Raw genomic sequence first — 22,293 nt, forward strand, 5'->3', positions numbered from 1 at the left:
GTTTTAAATCAAGGCAATAAGAGGGCAATGAAAAGAACTCTGGCCTAGGAATCACGATTTGTCCTCTGAGGTTCCCACTCTGCCCTGAAATATCTGGGAATAAGTTGAACTAGACGAGATCTAAGATACATCCCTGGTTTTAGAATTCTGTGTATAACTCAATTTCATTTTCTTTTTTTAAGTCATAGAAACATGCACTAATATAACATATAAATTATTCCCATCATTGTTGATCTAATGAATGTTAGAAAAGTAGTTTCATAATGAGAATACAATTTCAGTCTGAAGATCGAGTAAAGAATATGCATCATTGAATTAGGAGAGAAAACACTTCAAAAGTGCTAGATAACACTACAACAGCTCTTGGAAGGTGCATTGAGTTATAATTCCACATCTTATAAGTTTGTTATTTGGGAGGAAGTAATGCTTCAGATATTTTCAGTTTAATTAAAGAGGATATAATTCATTTGGAAGGTCAGATTTGTTAAAATAACAAAAAGGAAGAAAATATTCTTGTTGCCCCTTTGGTGAGAGAGTATTTGAGGGTATGTAAAACATTGTTTTCTTTCTTGAGATAGTTAAGAGCATATCATGAAACACTGTGAAACAGAACTTCGCTGAGGTAGTTAGTTATGTGAAGTACTTAGCCATGGACGGTGTCTAGAACATACACCAGTGTGTGCTTCATCAGTGATGTTTGCTGCTGCTGCTCTCGGTGTTATCCTTCAAGTATATGGTGTTCTCTCATGTGACTGGGAATTTTGAGTATTTCAAGTAGTTTTGTGTAACTCTTAGACTATAATAGAATGATAAAATTCAGACATAAAACTGTCATGAAGTTTATCACTGTTTGAAGTGTTATCACTAGGTGCCACTAGAAAGTTATATGGGTCTCTGGCATCTACCGTAGAAGAGGCTTTGGTTTCTGTTATTTTGGGGGATTTGTAGACATGTTTGTGGTGCTAAAACGGAAAATTTTTGAAATGGCCATTTTACAAATAACATGTTTTTCAGTATACTACTATTTTAACAGATTGATTGAAGTGTAATTTATATAACATTTACCTATTTTAAGCGCACATTTCAGTGACTTTTAGTAAATGCAGTGTTATGCAACCATCTCCACAATCCAGTTTTAGAATATTTCTGTCACCCAGAACGATACTTGCTGCCTGGTTGCAGTCACTTTCTTCTCTCATAACTAGCCCTAAGCAACTGTGATCTGCTTTTTGTCTCTAAAATTTTGCCTTTTCTGGACATTTCATATAAATAGAATCATATAATATATAGTCTTTTGTGATTGGCTTCTGTCATTTAGCATGTTTGTGAGATTTTTCCGTGTCATAGCATGTACTAGCAGTTTATTTATTTTTTATTGATAAATAGCATTCCATCGTTATGCTTTTTTGCATTTATTGTTAGTATTTCTCTTATTTCAGAATTTGGAATTGGTGAGTGGAATTCTAGATTATAGTATTATTCAGTGGAACTTTCTGTGGTTATGGAAATGTCCTTTCTGCACTGTCTAATATAGTAACCACTCACTACATCTTCGAGTACTTACAGTCTCCTTCTCAAACTGTTCCTCATACCTTCAGCTCTCAGGGCAGAACTTCAGATGGCCTAGGAGCCAAGTTACCTGGGGTCTTGGGCCATGCAAATAATATCCTTTTTTTCACATGTGATAAAATGAAAAGAGTTGGCAAACTGTGACTAGGAGCTCCACCTCTATCTTCCCACACTGCTCTAGGCACTGACTGGATGGACTTGGCATTGCTGCTTGTTCGTACTCTTCCTCAATCAGATTAGGAACTTCTTGTAGCAGGTCTGTCTTGTTATTTTTTACCATAGTATCTTATGCAATATCATTCATAGAGGGGCAGCTAATACTTATTTGTCAAGAAAACAATTGAATTATTTTTGTCTCTAATCATGGTTGTCATTATGGTTCAACATAGCTCTAAAAAGAGATTTTTTTTTTTCTTTAATGAACATTAAAGTAGATTTACTTGGTCTTACAGATAAGGTCTTACTGCTGCCAATATACACACCTTTTAAATGAAGACTTTCATTCTTAATATTTTGGCAGAACAAAATTATTTTGTGAAAGCCACAGGATGTGTTTAGTTAATAACATAAACATTTCCATCAGCTGTGTTTCATCAAGACTATATTTCATCCCCAGAATTTCAAAAGGGAAAGGGAAACCTCTGTATATTCCAGTCCTCAGCTCTGGCAGCTGCCCATCGGGACAAAGGAACAGAACGATGATGCTGGCTTCGGTGCTGGGGAGCGGCCCCCGGGCGGTCCTCTGCTCTGGCCCCTCCTGGGGCCCGCACTCTCGCTCCAGGCCCGCTCCTCCTCGTCTGCACCATGGGGAGATGGCACAGGGACCCTGCAAGGTACCATCTCTTTCTACAACCAGCCAGCCAGCCAGCCAGCCAGCCAGCCATCCGCGTGGCAGCTGAGGAGCCGTCTGTCACGTCACACCGACCACGAAGCTCTGTCCTAGCTTCTCAGTTATCTTCTCTAGACTATGAACTTGTTACTGACAGAACCATATCTTGCTATATTTATAGTCAGTCTTTAGTGTAATGCCTTGTACATTAATATTTGTGGAATGGCCTGTTTGAAATAACAGTATGGAATAGGGAGCTAGAATGAGTCTTGGTTCTTAATTAGTAACATACTAACATTTTTATCTAAAGATATTGTAAAGTGTTATCTGAAGATGTATGTAAAGAGTTAACCTACATTTCCAGTTCCATTTGTTGTTGTTGTTGTTGTTGTTAATATAGCTGCACATTCAAAACCTTCTTGAAAGCCAGAGATTAAGTAACTTGGTCAAGATTACCAGTAATTGTCAGAGCTTGGACTCAAACCTGTGTCTGAGTTGGGAGAGTTCCCTGTAACTACTCTGCCTTGCAGCTTTTCTAAATTATAGTGCTAAATTGTTGATCAAGGCTGAAACAGTATATTTAGAATCTTCATGACTCAATATTTAGTCTCAGAATTTTCTTTTGGCATTTATGTTGTTTGATTAATTGATAGATAGAATCCGAGTTTCATGATAAATTAGAGGTGATATATCCTTATATAATAATACGATGTTTTAAACGTGGCTGTTGCCTTGGGAAAGTTCACCACACAATAGATAGATCCTTACCTGTGTCTCTCCTTTTCTCCCTCTCCCTTTCTTTCTCTCCGCCCCCCTTCCCTCTTTCCCCTCTCTCTCTTTCCGCTCTCTCCCCTCTCCCTTCCATTCCTCTTCCTTCCTCTCTTCCCTCCCCTGCCCCCTTGTGTCATTCTTATATAGGTAATAAATATATCTATGTTAGGTGAATAGATGTACATATAAATAAAATAAAAAAGAAATAGGCTACGTAAGTTGTTAAATGTTAGAAACATACTACCAACCAAATGTTAGAGCCAAAAGAAAGATAAAGGGCAGTTTGATGAATACCTTATGAGGAAATGAGGTTGTGTAAAATTGCAATTTTTTTTCTGAAGTGTTTTAATCTCCAACTCATTATGTATGGGGTACTAGCCAGAATCTGAGAAAATGAGGTAGAATATAAAACTCTTAAGGTATGTCCCGTTCCTATTGTGAAGAAACTCATAGTCTTGTAAATAGAGGAAAACCTAATTTTAACCTAGTTTTAACATCTTATAATGCAATTTCTGATTCATTGTAAGTAAATTACAACTACTACAGGAATTTAGGAATAGGAACAAAATCATCTAGGTTGATCTATGGCTGAAATAGAACTGGTAGGTGTTTTGTAAAGGATGTTTGGAATTTGAAATAGGTGAGTGCAGATGATAAAACATCATTTTCTGTTTTCCTATGGCCAGAATTTCTTTTCTAGGTGTCTACAAATATTTGATTGCTAGGTTGCCGAGTTGAATTGTTTTTTTTCCATGGTTACAGCAAAAACATATAAGGGTGTGTGATTTATTTCCCCTTTGAAATACAATCTATTTTAACTACTAAATCATCTGTCATATAAAGAAGTATGTAAGATTATGTAATCTGGCACTGTAACTTTCTCCCTTTGACATACAAGGGTGCTTTTTGGTCTGATTCCTGCTTACCTCACTATCCTAATCTCATCCGGTCTCTCAGGTACTATTAGCCAGAACTCCAGAGTTTCCTTTTCCTTTTGCACCCAGGCCTTTGGGCATGTTGTGCCTTCTGCCTGGGTTGCTGCCCCTTTACTTCGTTGTTTCCTCATCATCTTTTCAGCTCAGATTAGATGTCATTTATTCTTAGGAAGCCTTCTTTTGCCTTCCCAAAATTGAATTAGATGCCCCTTCTGAATTTCCCATAGCATCCTGACTTCACTTAATCCTACTGCAATTTTCAATTAATTTGTCACTAGAAAGTAAGCAAGCTTCTTAGGTCAGAAATCTTAACTTCCCCCCTCCCCAACTTCTGTATTCTCAGTGCCTTAATGCATTTTTAATAAATATTTGTTCAATAGAAAAATCTCTTTGGAGTTAAACGAAGCACCTTTTTTGGTGCTCACTAGATATCATCTAATGGATAAGTTTGTTTATTCCATTAAAACAGTGTATATTGGTGGTTCTGAACTGTTTTAACTAAAGATATACAATACTACAACCATCTGTGTGAAAATCTTAGTATACAACGAAGTAGTTTCTGTACAGTGAATTTTCAGAGCATGTTTGTTATCTTAGTGTTTTAGATTTTCCTTTATGTTCTTTTGTCAAGTGTGCCTATGTGTGTATGAGAGGGTGTATCTGTATGTTGCATCTTTTTTTCTGTCCCTTGTTTTTTATTGTTTTTGTTTTAAGCCACACTTACGGAGATTTTATGTTTAATTCATTTTGATAATCTCTGCTTTTCATAGCGGTTTTAATTCATTTTTATGTATTAGAATTATTGATAGATTTGGACCTATTTCTACAATTTTTATTTCTGTTTTATTTATTTATTTATTTATTTTTTTCATTTCATATGTCTTCCTTAAATAGGATGATAGTTTTTATTTTCGGTTTCTTCCGCTTTTTTTTTATTACTGTAGATTTTATTTCTTTCTATATTTTTTGGTGTATACCATTAAGTTTATAAGACACATATTTAATTAAATTTTGCCAATAAAGTCTAGAGTTATTCAGTATTTTTTTCTCCTGTTTATGTCAAATTTCTTAGCCTTCTTTACCTATCACATAAACATACCCTTGTTCATTTTATTCTTTTTTAGAGTTTGAGTTTCACACCTATTTAAACACCCAGAAATGACCTCATAAGTGATTCATACTTAAACATTTTTATCAGTTTCTGTGCTAACTTGTTTCTTGTAGCTCATGGATAGCCTGTGTCCACTCTTCTTGAGGAACTGCATTTTATAATAACTCATCAATATATAGTAAATTTTTTTAGCCTTCATATGTCTAAAGAATACTTTTCCTTCATTCTTAAATGATAGTTTGGCTACATATAACATTTTAGACAGTTATTTTTCCTCAGTGTTTTGAAGATATTACTTCATTGTCTTCTGACCTCTATTACAGCTGCTGAAAAGTGTGCTCTCAGTCTGTCATTCCCTTGAGGTAATCTGTTTTTTTCCTCTGATAGCTTTTATAATTGTGTTTTTATTGTTGATAGTATGCAGTTTCTCTATAGTGTATCTAGTGTGGATTCATATTTATACAGTCTGATACTTTTTTTTTCTGTTTAATTTTTTTTTAATCAAGGTATATACTTGTACAAAGGGTAAGATCAATTAATTTTTACATAGGCATATATCCAGGTTACCACCACCTAGATATAGAATATTTCCAGCAATTTACAAGGGCCTTTGTGCCCCCTGCTAGTCAATGTACTATAGATAGCCATTATTCTAAACTCGTTCGGAACTCTTTTTATTTTGAGGGTATATATCTCTTTTCAGTTCTGGGAAATTTTCAGCAGTTATCTTTTCAATTTCATGTATTGCTTCTTCACCATTCCCAGTCTCTTCCCCGAAAGCCCATTAGATAAATGTTACAGCCTCCATCTGTATGACTCCTCTTTTCTGTTTTTTATCTTTTTGTCTTCCTATATTAAGTTACAGGTAGTTCCTAAATGCTATCAGTTCACGTCACTATATCCATCTAGAATATATCCCATTGATTGTTTCTTTACGTTTCACTGACTGTATTTTTTATTTCCAGGATTTCCAATTAGTTTTTTTCCACGTGATATTATTTTGTTTTATTTCAGTACATTATTGGTTTTTTCTATCTCTTGTCTTCTGATGGATTTTTTACTTTAATTTTTATTTCTGAACATCCTCAAAATACTTATTTAAAAATCTTTGGCATGTTGCACTAAATGAATTACATCTGAAATGAATTTCTGTTGCAATTATTGATTTTGTGGTTTTCTTCACATGTTTTAGAACTTTGTTTTGTAATTTACTTTTTAGTGGAAGGTTTTTGTTTGTGTTTCAGTGCCTTCCCACCTAATCCCTTACTCTCTCCCTCCTCCACTCCCCAGTCAGAGATTTTGCTGTTTCTCTTGGTGATATTAGCAGATGCAGTAAAGGAGCCAGAGAGTGGCTTGGCTCTGTTCCTAGTATTGAGGCACTGTTTTTGTTCCCTCTCTCTTAGACCCACAGTTCTTATTAGAGCCACAGTTCTAGTTAGTAGGCATTGAGTGCATGTTTTTTCAGCCTCCTATTATGAGTAGAGGAACCCTGACCCAGCCCTAGCTTTAAGTTGAGAATCTCATTTGAGTCTCCTGGCTTCATAAGGTCACTTTTGATTCCCTTTACTCCAGAAGAAACCGAGATACTTTACCTTCCCTTTCCTCCCATCCCCTGCCCCCTCAACCTGCTTCTAGATCTAGAAACCAGCAGTCGGGTCCTGCTCAACATTTTTGAGTTTCAGTACTATTTCTGTTGCACAGAAATGTTTCTTATTGACCTCAGTTGTATCTTTGATTATCTCTCTTTTTACTTATTATGCTTTATTCATTTATGCTCTGTGACACCAACAGGTTTTCTGAACTCAACCTACAGTGTTAACCCAGAATTTCTATTACTTGTAAAATTTTTCATGGACTAATAGTCAAAGTTTATTAAAAAGAAAGGAATGTGGGGTCTGGAATTGATTTGTTCAGAGGAGGATATGCATTCATTGTTGTTGTCTCTAAAATGTGATTTCATTTTTAATATTTGCTCAATAATCTTTTAACTCCTTTTTTATTATAACAGTTGTAATTTAGGTCCATTATAGAGCTTTTGGAAAATACAACAAAGCATATATATATTCACACATGCAAACACATACACAATGAAAATTGTAATTCTGCAGCCCAGAAATAGCTATTGAATATTTTGGTATTTATTATTCATGTTTTACACACATATACACACACCAGCCCTCATACTAATATTCATATTTTAGAAAGAAAACAAACCTAGTCTTGTTTTGTAGGTGAAGCTGTGAGTGCTGGAGATGCCTTATGCGAAATAGAGACCGACAAAGCTGTGGTTACCTTAGATGCAAGTGATGATGGCATCTTGGCCAAAATAGTGGTAAGTTTTTATTTTGATTTTTTTCAACAGGATGAAGATTTCTTAAATGTAAAGTTTCTTGAAATAAATTTACCTTTTACTTTTACCGATTTATTTATAGTGTTGTATTATCTGGTATATAAGACATTTTAAATTCAGATATTTAAAATATGTTAGTGTTAAGTACTAATAATAGCCAGTGATGATCAACCACATGGAACTATTCTAACCTTAACAATGATATTTAGTATTTTGGATTCCGTAGTGCAGAACGGAAGCACTCTGGCCTGAGAGATGAGAGAAGGCTATTAAACAATAGGTTAAAGCTTAGAGCTAGCAGTTTTATAGTTTTAAAGTTGGTAGAATCCAAAAGAAGGTATGTTTTACTCTAATTGCATGAAAATAAGAAATCCTGTCTTCATTGATCCCCAGGACTCCCAGGACTGGAAGTGTGTAGTTATCTGTTCAGCTCGTCCCCAAACAAGACTATTAAGTTGTTCTGTGCGGTCTTGTCTGTAGGTTTCGTAGCCACACTCAGTGGCCTGGTTCAGGCCTTGCTCATCCATACAATTTGGACATTTTTATAATCATTTAAAATATATTTATGTAAAAAGATATGTGTATAGAATATTTCACATACTTGAATATAGTTGACAGTTGTGTGTGTTAGTAGTGTTATTTTCTGTGCTATGAGCATTTTTATGGAAAATATGCCTGCGAATCTAGTGAGACCAGTCATTTCTTTTTAGATCTAAATTTAAATATATGCAGTTGTTCAACAAAAACTTTCCCAGCTCAGAGCTTTTATTAAAAAAAAAAAAAAAGGTTTATAGAGCCAAATGCTAACCTGAGAAGAGATTGGGTCCAGGGGAATGAAGTCTGATGAGAAGGTCTAGGTGAGAAGATAACAAACATGTCAGCCATCTTGGAGATGAAAGGCTCTTATGCAAACAGTTTAGGGAAGAAAGCTATAGTCGTTTTGAAAGAATTTGCATTGGCTATAGATAAAGTGTGTGGAGAAGGTGCGAAGCAGGCCCGTTGAGGAAGAAGTGTTTGCACCTTGGGTTTGATTGTGGGCAGAGTCCTGAAAGTTCAAGCATAAGCAAGAAGAGGAGGTGCCTGGTGAATGACTGCCTGGCTGTTCTCCCATAATTGTGGAAATAGCCAACTAAAGGTTAATTCAGAGTTTTGACATACATTCAGGAATGCAAAGAGTCTTTTGTTGGTTTTGCCTGGTAGTGTTAACTGATTAACCTTTCTTGTCTCTTCCTTCCACCCTCTGGCCTTCTGTAATTTAATTTAGGACATCTCAAAGTCATTCTGAGTGCCCTTCTCTGAGCAGTCTTTATAACTAATTAAAAATACGGAGCTGAAACTTGGATATTCTAGTGATTTTATTAGGAGCTGAAGTTAGTACAGCCCTTCAGCCATAATGTCTAGCAATATAAGAGAGGTTACTTAAATAACAGAAGAAAATATGCACTATCGTATAGCCATTAAAAATTATTCCTACAAAAAAATGTGATTTCTTTATATATGTTACATTAGTAAAAATTAATACAGTAATAAAAATTCAAAAAATTTTGGAAAAATGCTTTTAAAATTGTGTATAGATAGTGATTACAATCTTTTAAGACTTCAAGGGAAAACATGTATAGACAAGATTAGAATAAAACGTTTGAAAAATGTTGAGTGTCTTTGGGGAGTGGAACCAAAAGATCTTCCTTCTTCATTTTTCTTGTATTTAAAATTTTTCTATAATAGCCATATTATTTTTTAAATGGAATTTATGTGAAAAGTAAGTAAATTAAAATGCGTAAAGCCTGAATAGGGTATATTCACTGACAGTGCATGTTTGTTTCTTAATAATAAAATGATTTAATAGTATGTTGTAGCAGCTAACATTATAGGTCTGGTGTCACACTGCTTGATTCACATAGCTAATAAGTTCTGCCTGTTATTCATTATGTAATAATTGACAAATTCTTTAACTTCTCTTTGCCTTTTTCTTCCTGGTAAAATGGAGATGATAATACCTACCTTATGGGGTAGTAGTGGAGATTAAGTGAAATGATACATATACACTCATTACAAGACTTATTACCCACCAGGTGTCAATAAATGTTGCTATTCCCATTATTATAATGTATTCAGTCAGCTTTTAGTGACCATTGGATCCCATGTCTTTCTGTATGTTTGTGTAATAATTTGTATTGCTTTTTTGTGAGGAGACAATAAATCTTCATTCATGCCTCTGTAGTTTGATTTGTACAGATAAGCTGTACATAGTCCCTTGTTGATGTGTTTTTCATTCTGAAGCTCCAGCTCACCTCTGCTTTGAGCACGGATATAATACCTTCCTTTGTATATTCTATCCAAAGACTACACTTTGAAATGTTATGCTCTAATTAGATGTAGATCTATACACAGTTTTTATTCATATATCATACTAGAAAATCCCCTTTCCCTTTTAACTAGTCACTTACACTTTATTTTTTACATTCTAATTTGTCAAACTGCCTTTACTTGTCATCTACAATATTAACGGCCATGTAAAACAACATTGTTGAAAATATTTCCTTGGAGGAAATATGAATGAAAGGCTAAAATTTCTGTGCCTTTATGACTAAATATAAATATATGATGTAGCAGCTAGGATTGTAAGCTTAGAAAATATAAATAGTCACACCAAAAATAGTTTCTTTGACTAATTTATGCAGCATTTCAGAAAAAAAAGAAGGTTATTTGAATTACCATATGTAATAAACCCAGCTGCATTTTGTTGTGTGTGCTTTTGGCAAACTGCGTTCCTAGCCCTAGGTTGTCTGGGTTGTTTGGCTATGAAAGTCTTCCAGAATTGATAGCGCTTTCCACTTAGCTGCTTAGAAGTGCATTTCAAATTGCTAATGATGTTATAGGTCAATAGTGGCTGTTCATCTGGCCCCCAGTGCTCCAGAAAGGAGTGGAGGATATGATTGATAGCAACTTCAGTGGCATAAATAGCTATTTCCTTGCCAAAGAAAAGATCGAATGTACATTTTAGGGCTTTATGGCTTTCTTATTCTTCCACATGCTTTTTGAATAATAAGAATGGAAATGTATTAATGTCATAATGTATGCAGTTTTATGGGGGGGAATGGAGAAAAAATTAAGGTGGTATTACTGGTTTGTTTGTGTTTTTAGTCTTTCACCCCACTCCATTCCCAATCCCCCACTAGCAAATTACACCTTTCATTTTGGAATAATTTTCATATCAGCGTATATAATAAAATGATTTTTATAGGAATACATAAAAGAGATTTTACTTTGAGAATCAAGAAGTTGAGCATTTGAGCTTATTAAAGCCAAGTGATGGTATAAAACTAGTTTTTAGATTTCCCATATTTTTGAAAGGATTAGAAATTATAATCTGTTTTGCTATCCACGGGGATTCATTTCCAGTCTTTGAAAGATTTTTGCCTTCTTTTTCTCCCCCACAATTTTATGCTTTGCTTTGTATTCACTATTATAATTTTTGCATCTGAATTCCATTTTAAATATAAAAATAATATTTATTGCATTTCAGTTAGAACCAGAAAAAAAGCTTAGAAGCTCTTAATAATGTTAATAAAGAATACTTGCTGTCAGTACAGATAATTTTATGGTTTATTTCCAGTTTAGTTCAATTAATTGGAAAGTTAAAGTCTCATTTAATTGCTAGTAAATTGTTGAGCAGAAAACCTTAAATTATTACATAAGCTTAAATTTATTACTCAGCAAGTTGGACAGCCGGTGTTTTTAAATGATAAATTAATTAAATAGACTGTAAGGTTGACATTTTGGAGAGTTTATTAGAGTTGTCTTCAATCAATTTCTTAGCTGTATCACCCTAATACTTTGTCAGTGGTGTTTTCTAAAGAATGATATTTTTCAATATGGTTTTATTTTATTTTTAGGTACCCCCTTATTTTTTATTAAATTGCCCACGATTGCCTTCAAAGTCGTATTTTATAGCTTGAAAGTTTATTGATGACAATTGAAGTTGTGAAGCTTTCCATTCTTCTTTGTGGACTAACACTTTTAATTGAGAACATATCTTCTCAAAGCTCAGAGCAAATTCAATTAAATGAAAGATATTCTCAGTTTTAATTTTTTCCTGTTGAAATGGGTAAGTGACATATCAAAATGGTAAATGAGTGTATGGTCCCCAAGAATTAAAAGCTAAATCAATTATAATCCACATTGTAGCTTCTCTTTTAAGCTTGCTTTTAGATGTGGTAGTGTGGCAGCCTGACCCTGCTTGGCCATTTCCTGTTCAAACAAGTTCGTTCCTGACCGCCCTCCAGCCCCCACTTCCAAGGACTCTCTGGCTAACATCAGTTTTCTCATAGCTTGCCAACCAATCAGGGTACTTCCTTATATCTGTAGCTGTGTAGGAATGACAAGACTATATAAAACTGCCCATTATGTTACAGTTGGGGCTTAGCCTTAGGCTAAGAATCCGCCGAGCCGGTGCCGCCATCAATAAACGCTGCTTCCTGCTTATAGCCTTGGTGTCCCATCTCTCCATTCGAGAACCCGTCAACAGTGGCACTATCCTGAGATGCTATATGGTAATTCCGATCATGTAAATGCAGTTCACAGATTTGGTACTGATCATATGGAATACTATCTCTAATGTCAGACAGCATTTGACTCTTGGCTCTGATACCTAACAGGTACCTAATAACCTTGTGATCGTGAGCAAGTTATTTAACATTTTTGTGTCTCAGTTTCATCATTTATAAATGGGAATAATAATAGCCCTCAACTCATAAGATTATTAGGAGAATTAAATGAATTAATACTGTGCTAGAACAGAGACTGACACTTGAATGCCCGACAAACTGTTATTCAAGAACTTAATGAATTTTTTTCTCCCCCCTTTGCATTTTAGCTAATCTTGTCATTTATTTGTTTTCAGCTTCAGTATTTTTTATGTATCTTCCTCTTAAACTCAAGTTCATTATGCATATAAGTTAATCAGTATATAATTAAGAATTAAAACAATTTAAAACTGTGTATTGGTTCAAACCATCATGGAAAATCTTTATTAAGTTTTCACCCCAAGTTGGGCAGTCCTGTGACTCAGGTCATCTTCACTAACCACTGTGCATGCTCCTTCAGTACTCTCTGAGCAGCTCTCAAGCTGTTCTGTTTTTAGAAAGAAAAATATTTAATTGCTTAACTTACAGATTATCTTTTAATGTCAGAATCAAAACACTATTTACCAGCACCTTTAATGGAATGAACCCCCTCACACAGTTTCTCTGTTGGGAAATACTGCTGTAGTTATTTTGTCTCTTGATTTCATCTCCTATCCTTTAGTTCACTGATGAGCTTAGGTGGCCAACTATATTTAGCACACTTGCAGGTGATTTATGTCAGTCTGTGGAGATGCCTGTGGTAAAGAGGCCCCATACTAGGGATGGAATTCAGCCTCTGTATGAGTATTATGGCAAAATAGTATGTCACAGGCCTTACCCACCTATTGTCTCATATGTTGCTATTTACTCTCTAGTGCTGCCTGCCTTCTGTTGGGCCTCAAGGCATGAATTTCCAATCCTTACCAAAGGAGCACTCCTCTGCAGTCCTGTCTTGATCCATGAGTGTATTCGTTTTAAAAGTCAGTCATTTGGAGGAAAACACAACAATAATAATAATAATAATAATAATAATAATAATAATAATACCTTTCACATTTATGTAGTAATTACTAGATATCTGGTACTGTTTTAAAGTTACATCTAACTCATTTATTCCTTAAAACAACTCTGTGAAGTAGCTGCTATTATTATTTCCATTTTACAAGTGAAGAAATGGGCATGGTGAGATAAACTTTACTTAGGTCACCTAATTAGTTAAGTAGCAGAGCCTGCAGTAAAACTCAGGCAATTTTGATCAAGTAAACCAAGTGCCTGAGAAAAGAACTGGGCGTTTGAGGTGTCCTTGAATTCCACATGCTCTAGTGGAGTGGAGCATACCCACAGTGCTAACTCGGAGGGAGCAGTAACAAAGGCTCGCTTGTTTGACTTCTAAACACAACTTGGAAAGAGAATTATTTACTCCTATGTTACTAAGTTTATGCCAGTTTTAAATATGTGCTGACTACAACATAAGCAAACTAGTCTACAGGATACTAGCACACCTCTAAAAGATCTATTATTTCTAAGGGAAAGAAAGTCAGAGAAATTATTTTAACTTCATTTAGTGATTTTAATGACTTTAAATGGAATTATAATGATGGTATCTACTTGTTGTATCCCTTATAGTATCATGCTTTATGGTGACATAATTAAATAGGAAAAATGTGAGTAGTTAAGAATAAGTTTGATATTTAGGTCTGGTAAAAATTGAAATGATACTAAATGCTCATTATTGCCTACTTGTGAAGGATTCAATTGGTAGAGTACATATGGAATCATTTATATGACTTATTGTAGAAAATGAAACAGATGAGGTGTCAGTTTCAGATTTAAAATAGTGTCTGATTCAGATTTCAGAAATCTATGTTTTTTAAATAAAACTTTATTATTTTTTTAATAATGCTTTGCATTGGAATCATGTTCTTTGTACTTGGGTGTTGATCCCATTTCTGGTTCAGTTTTGATAGGAACTAATTTCAAGTAAATGTCATGTTACTTAATGCATTTTCCTATCATTTTTAAAGAATAGTCATTTTATGTTGTAATTTTGAGTTAGCAGTTCATAAGCAGGTAATTGGACATTTTAGAAGAAAAATGTTAATAACCTTAGTTCATCTTTTTGACGTAATAAAGACAAATGAGCAGTCCACAGAAGTAAAACTTTTTAGCATGTGACAGCTAAGCAGATTGTTCTTGGGTTTAGTATTTTTCCACAGATTGCAATTCCTTAAACATCGTTATCTGGTTTTACATACCCATTTCTAATATATATTTTGTTTCATCAAAGAATTGTTCTTATTCTTCTCCGTCAGTAATTAGTAAACTTAGAAAGCTTCCTAAGTCTCAGAACTTGTGCCTTAATTATTACTTTAAGAATAGTGCACATACTAATAAACATTAAAATTAATGTTACTCAGAAATGTCAAACTCATTCTAGGAGTTATGCTTTTACTTATAATTACTATTTTAGTGAATGTTCTGCAGCCTGTCACTCAATTATTCATTAAATTACATCTGGAATGAACCTTATTTAAAGTAATTGAAAAGGAATAATAGAAATTTTTAAAGGAATGACATTTTCTTGCAGTACTTAAAAAATATTGTCATCTGAAGGTTCTCTGGGGACTTTTTAAAATAAGTAAATAAGAATTAGTCCTTTATAAATTAATGCTGCTAAAATGCTTAAAATATATTTATCTTAAGTTTTATCTTTGTTTTTATTTATATTTTTAATTGGCATTACCCATGAAAAAGTGCTTGGTTAGCTGAGATACCACCATGTTTCTGATATAAAAAATTTATGAGGTTTTATTTTATTTCTCAGGTGTGTAAGTATATATACAGAAAAAGAAATATAGAAAAAGACAGAAACTACACTTAACATTAACCAGAGTAGTTAACCAATTCTGTCTATACAATAGTATGCCTTTTTTTTGTACTAAGTTTCCTGAAAAGAGTTTTCTTTAAATTAATTTTAGTAAATAGGACTAGTTTGGGGGAATTATTAACCCCCTATTAGCTCCTGGGATTCCTAAGCCTTTGTATAGAAACTGCTGGGAAAGACAAATAGTTGAGATATGTAACGACAGTCTTCTGTTTTGGGTTTGTACTGACTGACATTAGAAGGAAGATAGTAATGACTAGCTCTTATACATTTAAAGGCTGTAAGAAAGAGACTCTAGGTTTTTTCCTTTATTTCAGGAGATAGCATTAGTAACTGTTGAGGGGGAGAGCAGTGAAGGAAGGTGTAAGTGGGGGAAAGATAGGAAAGGAAGGTGGTGGGTGGGTGGGAGATGGAGGAGGCAGGCTATCTTGGAAGCAGGTTTTAGTTCAGATGAAGAGATCTTTTTAATCAGTACAGAATCATCCAACAAAGGAATAAACTTTTGAGGTCAGGAGCCTTGTTATCGCTGCATTTATTTTCTTTTTAAAAAATAGATTGAAGAAGGATCTAAAAATATACGACTAGGTTCACTAATTGGCTTGCTAGTGGAAGAAGGAGAAGATTGGAAACATGTTGAAATTCCCAAAGACATAGGGCCTCCACCAGCAGCTTCCAAACCGTCAGTGCCTCATCCCTCACCAGAACCACAGATTGCTGTCCCTGTCAAAAAGGAACACGCACCGGGGAAACTACAGTGAGTATGTTTATTTGAACGATGATGTAAAAAGAATGTTACAGCAACTTTTAGGGTATTTTAGCCATTACATTTAAAATATCTCTGTTCGTACTTTAAGTAGGAAGTTACCGATTTCCCCTTTTATCTCTTAGGAAAATGAGACTTAGGAATGAATATTGTACCATCATTGGTCATTCAGCAAACAGTCGTTGTGTACCTACTGTGTTCCAGGTACTGCGGACGCCCTCCACACCCCGTAGAGAGCAAAGCAGTCTGTGTCTGCATTCAGCTTGAAATAGGTTTTAGGATTCCAGATGGAATTCAGTATGTAAAACTTCATATTGTGTTCCCATTCCTGAGTTCTAATTACTGCGATATGAATTCCAATTTCAAATGTATAATTGATAGAAAATGGAATTAGCATTTAACATGCATTTCTTTTTTAGCTATTCTGCATTTGAGTTTGACACAGATTAGAGCTCCATTTTGTTCAGTTCTGAAAGAGCACAGATACTTAGAAAATATCATTTTACTTTAGCTTTACATAGCTTTAATTGATAGACTGAAAATTCTAACATTTGGTGTTATTTTAATAGCCACTATAATACAAAATTACTTTATAGGAAAAAGTTATTTGTAGAGAAAAGGTCCTAAAAACCACTTTTGAACTTAAATAAAAGCATAGACCCTTTCATTTTTAAATATTTTTTCCTTTGGTTTACCGTTGTCAGTTCTTGTCAGGAAAAATTCACGGTGCTTTTGAAGTACTGAGTTTTAAATTCCTGTCGTCACACAGTATTTTTGACTCGATAACCTTAACTCCCCTTTATTTTCTCTTCATTTACCATGAATATCAGAAGGTAGGCTTACGGATGTTTTGTGTTTGATGCTCTTCTCTCCTTGCAAAGATAGTGTGTGTACTCTGTCATTCTGTTACGATCCATCATTAGAAACTTTCATAGGTGAGACTCCATGGTATAGATTAAAAATTGGCTGACCTGTGAACCTGCACGGTGTGGGCCTACACTCTGATTTTCTTTTTTAAAAATAATTTTGCATTGGTTGGTGACTAGTTAATCTTCTATAAAAATCTAAAATTTTAGTTTCTGTTAAAAAAATCTGAAGATCTGGTAGCACTGGGTCCATATCAGCTACGGCTATTGCCCAGAAATGCAGCATGTCCCACATGTGTTCTTCTTAATTTCTTAGTTATAAACTTATGGAACCAGTCCATTTTATAATTTTCCTTATCTGACTATGTAATCATTTGTGTTTGCTGCTATGCTTAAAGGTCTCAATTGAAGAATGGACATCAGTAGTGTGATCTTTCACTGTGCCTCAGTTTACTTGTCTATAGAATCAGCATACTTGTTTTGCCTCTCTTACTCTTCTGGAGTCTATGTAAAGTAAAAATGCTTTCACGTAAATACTAAGGACTAGCAAATATGTGAAGGATACAATTCGGAGACAACAAAATAACCTAATTAGCATAGGCAAAGGACTCAAATATACATTTCTTCTAAAGAGGATATACAGAGAGCTAATAAGCACATGAAAGGACATTCAACATCACTGATCATTAGGAAATTGGAAATCAAAACTGCAATGAGATACCTCTTCATACTCATTAGAATGGCTATTGTCCAAAAAAACCCAACAACAATAAAAAAACCCCCGAGAAAACAACAAGTGTTGACAAACTCTTATGCACTATTGGTGGGAATGTAAAATGGTACAGTCGTGGAAAACAGTATGGCAGTTCCTCAAAAGATTAAAAATAGAACTACCTTACAGTACATACAGCATTTCCTCCTCTGGATATATCCTCAAAAGAATTGAAAGCAGGGACTGAAAGAGATATTTGTATACCCATGTTCATAAAAGCATTACTCTAAATAGTCAAAAGGTGGAAACAGGCTATGTATCCAAAATATGCTATGTACATACAATGGAATGTTATTCAGCCTTAAAAAGAAAGGAAGTGCTGACACAGTACAACAGGTGAACCTTGAAGACATTACGCTACATAGAATAAGCCAGTCAGAAAAGGACAAATACCATGTTTTCCACTTACATGGGTCACCTAAGTAGTCAAACTGGTAAAGACAGAAAACAAAATGATGGTTGCCAGGAGTTGTGGGGATGTAGGAAGAGGGAGTTAGTGTTTAAGCGGGACAGTTTCAGTTTTGGAAGATGAAAAAGTTCTGAGGATGGATGGTGGTGATGGTTGCACAACTGTGACTGTACTTAATACCACTCAGTTGTACACCTAAAATGCTTAAAATGGTAAATTTTATATATATTTTACCACAAAAAAATTGAAAGAACAATATAATTCCTTATTGATGCATATGTTGAGCCATCTGAAAGTTATTCAAAGTATAAGCTCTCTCTTTATGAATATCTACTCTTTTTAAAAAATATTTCGAAGAAGTAGCTAGTAAATTTTTTTAACATTTATATAATGCTTTTAAATTTTTTTTCAATTACAGTTGACATTCAATGTTATATTAGTTTCAGGTATACAGTATAGTCATTAGACATTTATATAATTAATTAATTATTTATTTAATTTTTAATGCCTACAAGCACCCGGTCTTCCTAGGTGGCCTCCTATCCAAGTACTTACCAGGCCCGACCCTGCTTAGTTTTCGAGATCAGATGAGATCGGGCGTGTTCAGGGTGGCATGGCCATAGACAACCTTTATATAATTTGTGAAGTGATTCTCTCGATAAGTCTAGCCCCCATCTGGCACCATACATAGTTATTGTAATATAATTGACTGTATTCCTTATGCTATATTTTACATCCCTTGCACTATTTTATAACTGCCAATTTGTGCTTCATAATTCCTTCATCTTTTTCACCCAACCTCTTAAACCCCCTTCCATCTGGCAACTATGTTTGTTCTCTATATCTGTGAGTCTTTTTCAATTTTGTATCTATGAATTCATTTCAGTTTTGTTTGTTCATTTATTTCTTTTTTAGAGTCCACATATAAGTGCAGTCATATGGTATTTGTCTGTCTTTGTCATTTCACTTAGCATAATACCCTCTAGGTCCATTCATGTCGCAAATGGTAAGATTTCAGTCTCTTCTATGGCTGAGTAATATTTCAGTATATATGTACTGCTTCTTTATCCATTTGTCTACTAATGGACACTTAGGTTGCGTCCATATCTTGGCTATTATCAGTAACGTGGCAATAAACATAGAAATGTATATATCTTTTCAAATTAGTGTTTTTGATTTCTTTGGTTAAATATCTAGAAGTGGAATTGCTGGGTCATAAGGTAGTCCTATTTTTAACTTTTTGAGGAAACTTCGTACTGAGTTACTATTGAAATTTGTATGAAAATATTTCGATAATAAAATAAACCAGAATAGTGCAGATTAATTTATTCGTCTGTGACTCTCTATGGGACTCATTTTAGCTTCATTATGTTATTATTTTTCTAATTATCAACAGAATTGTTGACATTTAGATATATTTGAATCAAATATATAAGTGTTAATTGGTTCCACTAATCTTCACGTTTTCTTCTTAGGTTTCGTTTAAGTCCAGCTGCCCGTAATATTCTGGAAAAACACTCACTGGATGCTAACCAGGGCACAGCCACTGGCCCTCGGGGGATCTTCACTAAAGAGTACGTGTATGCTGTTTGTAGTAACCAGTTCCATTATTTATTATCATTTTTTTCTGAAAGTATTTAAAGAAGTGCTTATTCACTGTTAGGATTTAAAAAGAAGTACACTGTTTTATTGTATTTTTAATCTCTTTTGTCAGTGTAAAATTGTATTCTATGCAAGGGTTGTTTTCTGAATAATTGCAGCATTACCGAAGAACAGTTCTAATTTGGGAACTAAGCCATATCCTTAGAAATGGTGATAATGCAGAAAATTAGAGTGTGGAGTACAGAAACTTTATATTTTAAGTTTGTATCAGATCATTATTCAATCACATTTAAATTTCTAAAACATAGAAATATACTTTTAGAAATAATTCTATTCTCTTTTTTTCCTTTATTATTATTATTTATGCCTACAGCACCTGGTCTTCCTAGGTGGTCTCCCATCAAAGTACTAACCAGGCCTGACCCTGCCCAGCTTCCGAGATCAGACGGAATCAGGCTTGTTCAGGGTGGTATGGCCGTAGACCATGGACTGTGGCTCCACTGGGGCGCAAACCCAGGACTTTGTGTATAAAGCAGACGTGCTAACCGCTACACTATGGAACCATGTCCAAAATAATTTTATTATTATCTGTTTGGATTTTATTCACTTACATGATCACAGTAATTTCCATATACAGTTAGATCTCTTTTTGGATTTCCCTTTCTATTCTGTTGATCCATCTGTTCATGACTTAGTACCATACTTTTTTTATACCACACTCTTAATTATATTTTATAGCTTTAAAATCTGATAAGGCTACCATTGCTCTTTTTTCCCCCAATAAATTAGTTTTCTTGGTTTATTCTTATTATTTTTCCAAATATATTTAAAACAATTCATGTAGCTCCACTGGCAGGGTTGGACCAGGGAACTGTGGTATTTTTATTGGGATTGTGTCATATTTTAAATTAGCTTAGAATTGGCATCTTTATGATGTTGAGTTTTCTTAGTCAAGAATTCTGTTATATCTTTCCATTTGTATAAATTTTATGTCTTTCAAGAGTATATTAAAACAGATGGCCCCTGCTTTGTTGAGGCTAATGGAGAAGACAAAGATTAATGAAAATGGCATATGAACTAATGTAAAGTTGCCGTAGTGATATGTGTCATGTTTCTATTGGCAGTAACATTAACACTTTTTCAAATTGAGTTAATGTTTTAAAGTAATATGCTTACTCCCTGTTTGTCTAATTGGTAAGAATTGAGAGCTTGCCATATTAAGTAGTCTAATTATATCCTTTTAAAAAAGCAAAGGTACTTTTGTCTTAGGGAGAAATACAAAAGCTAGTTTATTCCTGCTTTAGTTATTTTTTATTCTAAATGATGTTGTGAGTTAGGTTAATTGCATTAGTTTGTATTGAGCAAAATTAACAGTGGTGTGATTTCCTGGCCATAAGCAAGCTGATTTGCACTAGAATAAACAATGATTTAGCAGATATCCTAATGAAGTCATAGGTACAATAAAGTTGACACTTTATAAATGCTATGTGAAAATTATTCCACGAGTATAAAGAATGAAGGTATGGTTTAATTTATGACTTGCTAATCTACCAAATGACCCTCCCCCCCACCCCCAAATTGTTTGGTTTTTGAAAATATACGAATATTGTAGCCTTTGGACAAATAATATGAATCAGCAGACCAGGTAAGAGATAAGATTTGCTTGTCTAGCTCAAATAATTCATTTTGCGTCGTAGCCTTGACATCTATATATTTCTATATCTTCTCTCTAAGAGTTCCTGTTGCTAATCATGGTTATCTAATTCTCTCTTATCTCCAGGGATGCTCTCAAGCTTGTCCAGTTAAAACAAATGGGCAAGATCACTGAAACCAGACCAACCCCAGCCCCTCCAATAACTCCCACTGCGCCTTTGCCCTCAGAGGCCACAGCCAAGCCATCTTATCCCCGGCCAATGATCCCACCGGTGTCAACTCCTGGACAGCCTAATGCAGAGGTAATGTCATCTGACTAGGTTTTTATTTTTCAGATTTAAATGAGAGAGAAAATAAGAACCATTACTGTATGTTTTACAAGTACTTTCGGCAATCTATTTTAGTCGTTAGCTAAAAGTCATAAGGGTAGAATACTCCAAATGCTTTGTTTTGCAGATTTTCTAGCACAAACCAAATTTGTACAGTGCTGACTTCCAAAAGAAATTATGATTCAATTTAAATTTACTACAAGTTCCACAACTTTAGTACCATAAATATGCTCTATAATCATTGTTCTTTTCATGTCTTTTTTCTTGGGTGTGGTACTAATAATTGGTAGCTGATAGTAGCTCCCTTTTGTGGATATGTTTTATTTTTCGGCTAAGGGAATTGATAGTCCCATTGTGAAGAACTATGAAGACTGTATAGCTAATCATTCTTTTCTTCTCAGGTATATGCAGTATGACAGTCCTCTTTTGTTTCAACTTGCTCTATTTTGCCTCTCTGTCTTCCTTTCCTAATACCTTTCATGTCATTTCTTTCCCATTAGAATTAATGCAGGATAATTAAGTTTTTTTAAAATTGAATGGTCTATGGCCATGCCACCCTGAACAAGCCCGTTCCTGTCTGATCTTGGAAGTTAAGCAAGGTTGGGCCTGGTTAGTACTTGGATGGGAGACCACCTAGGAAGACCAGTGTTGTAGGCACAAAAAATAAATAAATGAAAAATAAAAATAAATTTAAGAAAATAAGGGATTGTAAACTGACAAGGTCCTTGTAATCTGTGAGGTCAACCAAGGATTGCCTCGCCTAAAAAAAAATTAATAAAAAATTTTAAAAAATTAAAAAATAAAATAAAATTGAATGTACACTTA

The 22,293-nt window shown here is 34.4% G+C and overlaps 1 protein-coding gene and 3 pseudogenes across 1 annotated transcript in view; 2 read left to right on the forward strand and 2 right to left on the reverse strand.

Annotated features, from left to right (window-relative positions):
- The window catches only part of PDHX (pyruvate dehydrogenase complex component X), a 53,869-nt gene that overhangs the window by 13,250 nt on the left and 18,326 nt on the right, over positions 1-22,293 (forward strand). Inside the window, exons 3-6 of the mRNA XM_039866831.1 lie at positions 7,447-7,547; positions 15,629-15,828; positions 19,360-19,458; positions 21,267-21,441. Coding sequence (XP_039722765.1) covers positions 7,447-7,547; positions 15,629-15,828; positions 19,360-19,458; positions 21,267-21,441 — 575 coding nt within the window. The remainder of the gene's footprint in view (positions 1-7,446; positions 7,548-15,628; positions 15,829-19,359; positions 19,459-21,266; positions 21,442-22,293) is intronic.
- On the reverse strand, positions 18,390-18,509 carry LOC120609680 (uncharacterized; annotated as a pseudogene).
- On the reverse strand, positions 19,851-19,969 carry LOC120609499 (uncharacterized; annotated as a pseudogene).
- On the forward strand, positions 22,008-22,125 carry LOC120610243 (uncharacterized; annotated as a pseudogene).

Source organism: Pteropus medius, unplaced genomic scaffold (genome assembly GCF_902729225.1).
Source record: "Pteropus medius unplaced genomic scaffold, Ma_sr-lr_union100, whole genome shotgun sequence".
Lineage (NCBI taxonomy): Eukaryota > Metazoa > Chordata > Mammalia > Chiroptera > Pteropodidae > Pteropus > Pteropus medius.